Below are 1,947 nucleotides of genomic sequence, written 5' to 3' on the forward strand. Positions count from 1 at the left end.
GTAGATGCAGTAGATGTAGTAGATGTAGTAGATGCAGTAGAGGCAGTAGATGCAGTAGAGCAAGTAGATGCAGTATAGCAAGTAGATGCAGTATAGGAAGTAGATGCAGTAGAGGAAGTAGATGCAGTAGAGGAAGTAGATGCAGTAGAGGAAGTAGATGCAGTAGAGGAAGTAGATGCCGTAGAGGGAGTAGATGCAGTAGAGCAAGTAGATGCAGTAGATGCAGTAGATGTAGTAGAGGAAGTAGATGTAGTAGATGTAATAGAGGAAGTAGATGCAGTATATGTAGTAGATGTAATAGAGGAAGTAGATGCAGTATAGGCAGTAGATGCAGTAGAGGAAGTAGATGCAGTAGATGCAGTAGAGGAAGTAGATGCAGTAGAGGAAGTAGATGCAGTATATGTAGTAGATGTAATAGAGGAAGTAGATGCAGTAGAGGAAGTAGATGCAGTAGAGGAAGTAGATGCAGTAGATGTAGTAGAGGAAGTAGATGTAGTATATGTAGTAGAGGCAGTAGATGCAGTATATATAGTAGATGTAATAGAGGAAGTAGATGCAGTAGAGGCAGTAGATGCAGTAGATGCAGTAGAGGCAGTAGATGCAGTAGAGGAAGTAGGTGCAGTAGATGCAGTAGAGGAAGTAGATGCAGTAGATGCAGTAGAGGAAGTAGATGCAGTAGAGGAAGTAAATGCAGTAGAGGAAGTAGATGCAGTATATGTAGTAGATGCAGTAGAGGAAGTAGATGCAGTAGAGGCAGTAGATGCAGTAGAGGAAGTAGGTGCAGTAGATGCAGTAGAGGAAGTAGGTGCAGTAGATGCAGTAGAGGAAGTAGATGCAGTAGATGCAGTAGAGGCAGTAGAGGCAGTAGAGGAAGTAGATGCAGTAGATGCAGTAGATGCAGTAAAGGAAGTAGATGCAGCAGATGCAGCAGATGTAGTAGATGTAGTAGATGCAGTAGATGTAGTAGATGTAGTAGATGCAGTAGAGGCAGTAGATGCAGTAGAGCAAGTAGATGCAGTATAGGAAGTAGAGGAAGTAGATGCAGTAGAGGAAGTAGATGCAGTAGAGGAAGTAGATGCAGTAGAGGAAGTAGATGCAGTAGAGGAAGTAGATGCCGTAGAGGGAGTAGATGCAGTAGAGCAAGTAGATGCAGTAGATGCAGTAGATGTAGTAGAGGAAGTAGATGTAGTAGAGGAAGTAGATGCAGTAAATGAAGTAGATGCAGTAGATGCAGTTGAGGAAGTAGATTTGAAAGCTCCATCCTTTCATATTCCATCTGTCGTCTCGGGGTTGCAGACGGATTCGTCTCTGAGGGAGAAAGGAATCTGTTAGAGGAAGTAGAGGAAGTAGATGCAGTAGAGGAAGTAGATGCAGTAGAGGAAGTAGATGCAGTAGATGCAGCAGAGGAAGTAGATGCAGTAGAGGAAGTAGATGCAGTAGATGCAGTAGATGCAATAGATGCAGCAGAGGAAGTAGATGCAGTAGAGGAAGTAGATGCTTTAGATGCAGTAGAGGAAGTAGATGCAGTAGAGGAAGTAGAGGAAGTAGATGCAGTAGAGGCAGTAGAGGCAGTAGATGAAGTAGATGCAGTAGAGGCAGTAGAGGAAGTAGAGGAAGTAGATGCGGTAGATGCAGTAGAGGAAGTATATGCGGTAGATGCAGTAGAGGAAGTAGATGCAGTAGAGGAAGTAGATGCAGTAGAAGAAGTAGATGCAGTAGATGCAGTAGAGGAAGTATAGATGCAGTAGATGCAGTAGAGGCAGTAGAGGAAGTATATGCAGTAGAGGAAGTAGATGCAGTAGAGTAAGTAGATGCAGTAGATGTAGTAGAGGAAGTAGATGTAGTAGATGTAATAGAGGACTTAGATGCAGTAGATGCAGTAGAGGCAGTAGATGCAGTAGGGGAAGTAGATGCAGTAGTGAAGTAGATGCAGTAGATGCAGTAGAG

The 1,947-nt window shown here is 43.3% G+C and overlaps 1 protein-coding gene across 1 annotated transcript; it reads right to left on the reverse strand.

Moving 5' to 3' along the window:
- Positions 1–179: 179 nt before the first annotated feature.
- Positions 180–1,860, reverse strand: LOC117940809 (uncharacterized protein DDB_G0271670-like; the record flags this gene model as incomplete). Its single annotated transcript, XM_034865954.1, has 2 exons — positions 180–1,242; positions 1,326–1,860. Coding segments are annotated over 2 exons (1,598 nt in total), but the record flags the coding sequence as incomplete, so codon positions are not given.
- Between the last annotated feature and the right edge of the window lie 87 nt (positions 1,861–1,947).

This window comes from Etheostoma cragini, unplaced genomic scaffold (genome assembly GCF_013103735.1).
Source record: "Etheostoma cragini isolate CJK2018 unplaced genomic scaffold, CSU_Ecrag_1.0 ScbMSFa_3361, whole genome shotgun sequence".
NCBI classification, from domain to species: Eukaryota; Metazoa; Chordata; class Actinopteri; order Perciformes; family Percidae; genus Etheostoma; species Etheostoma cragini.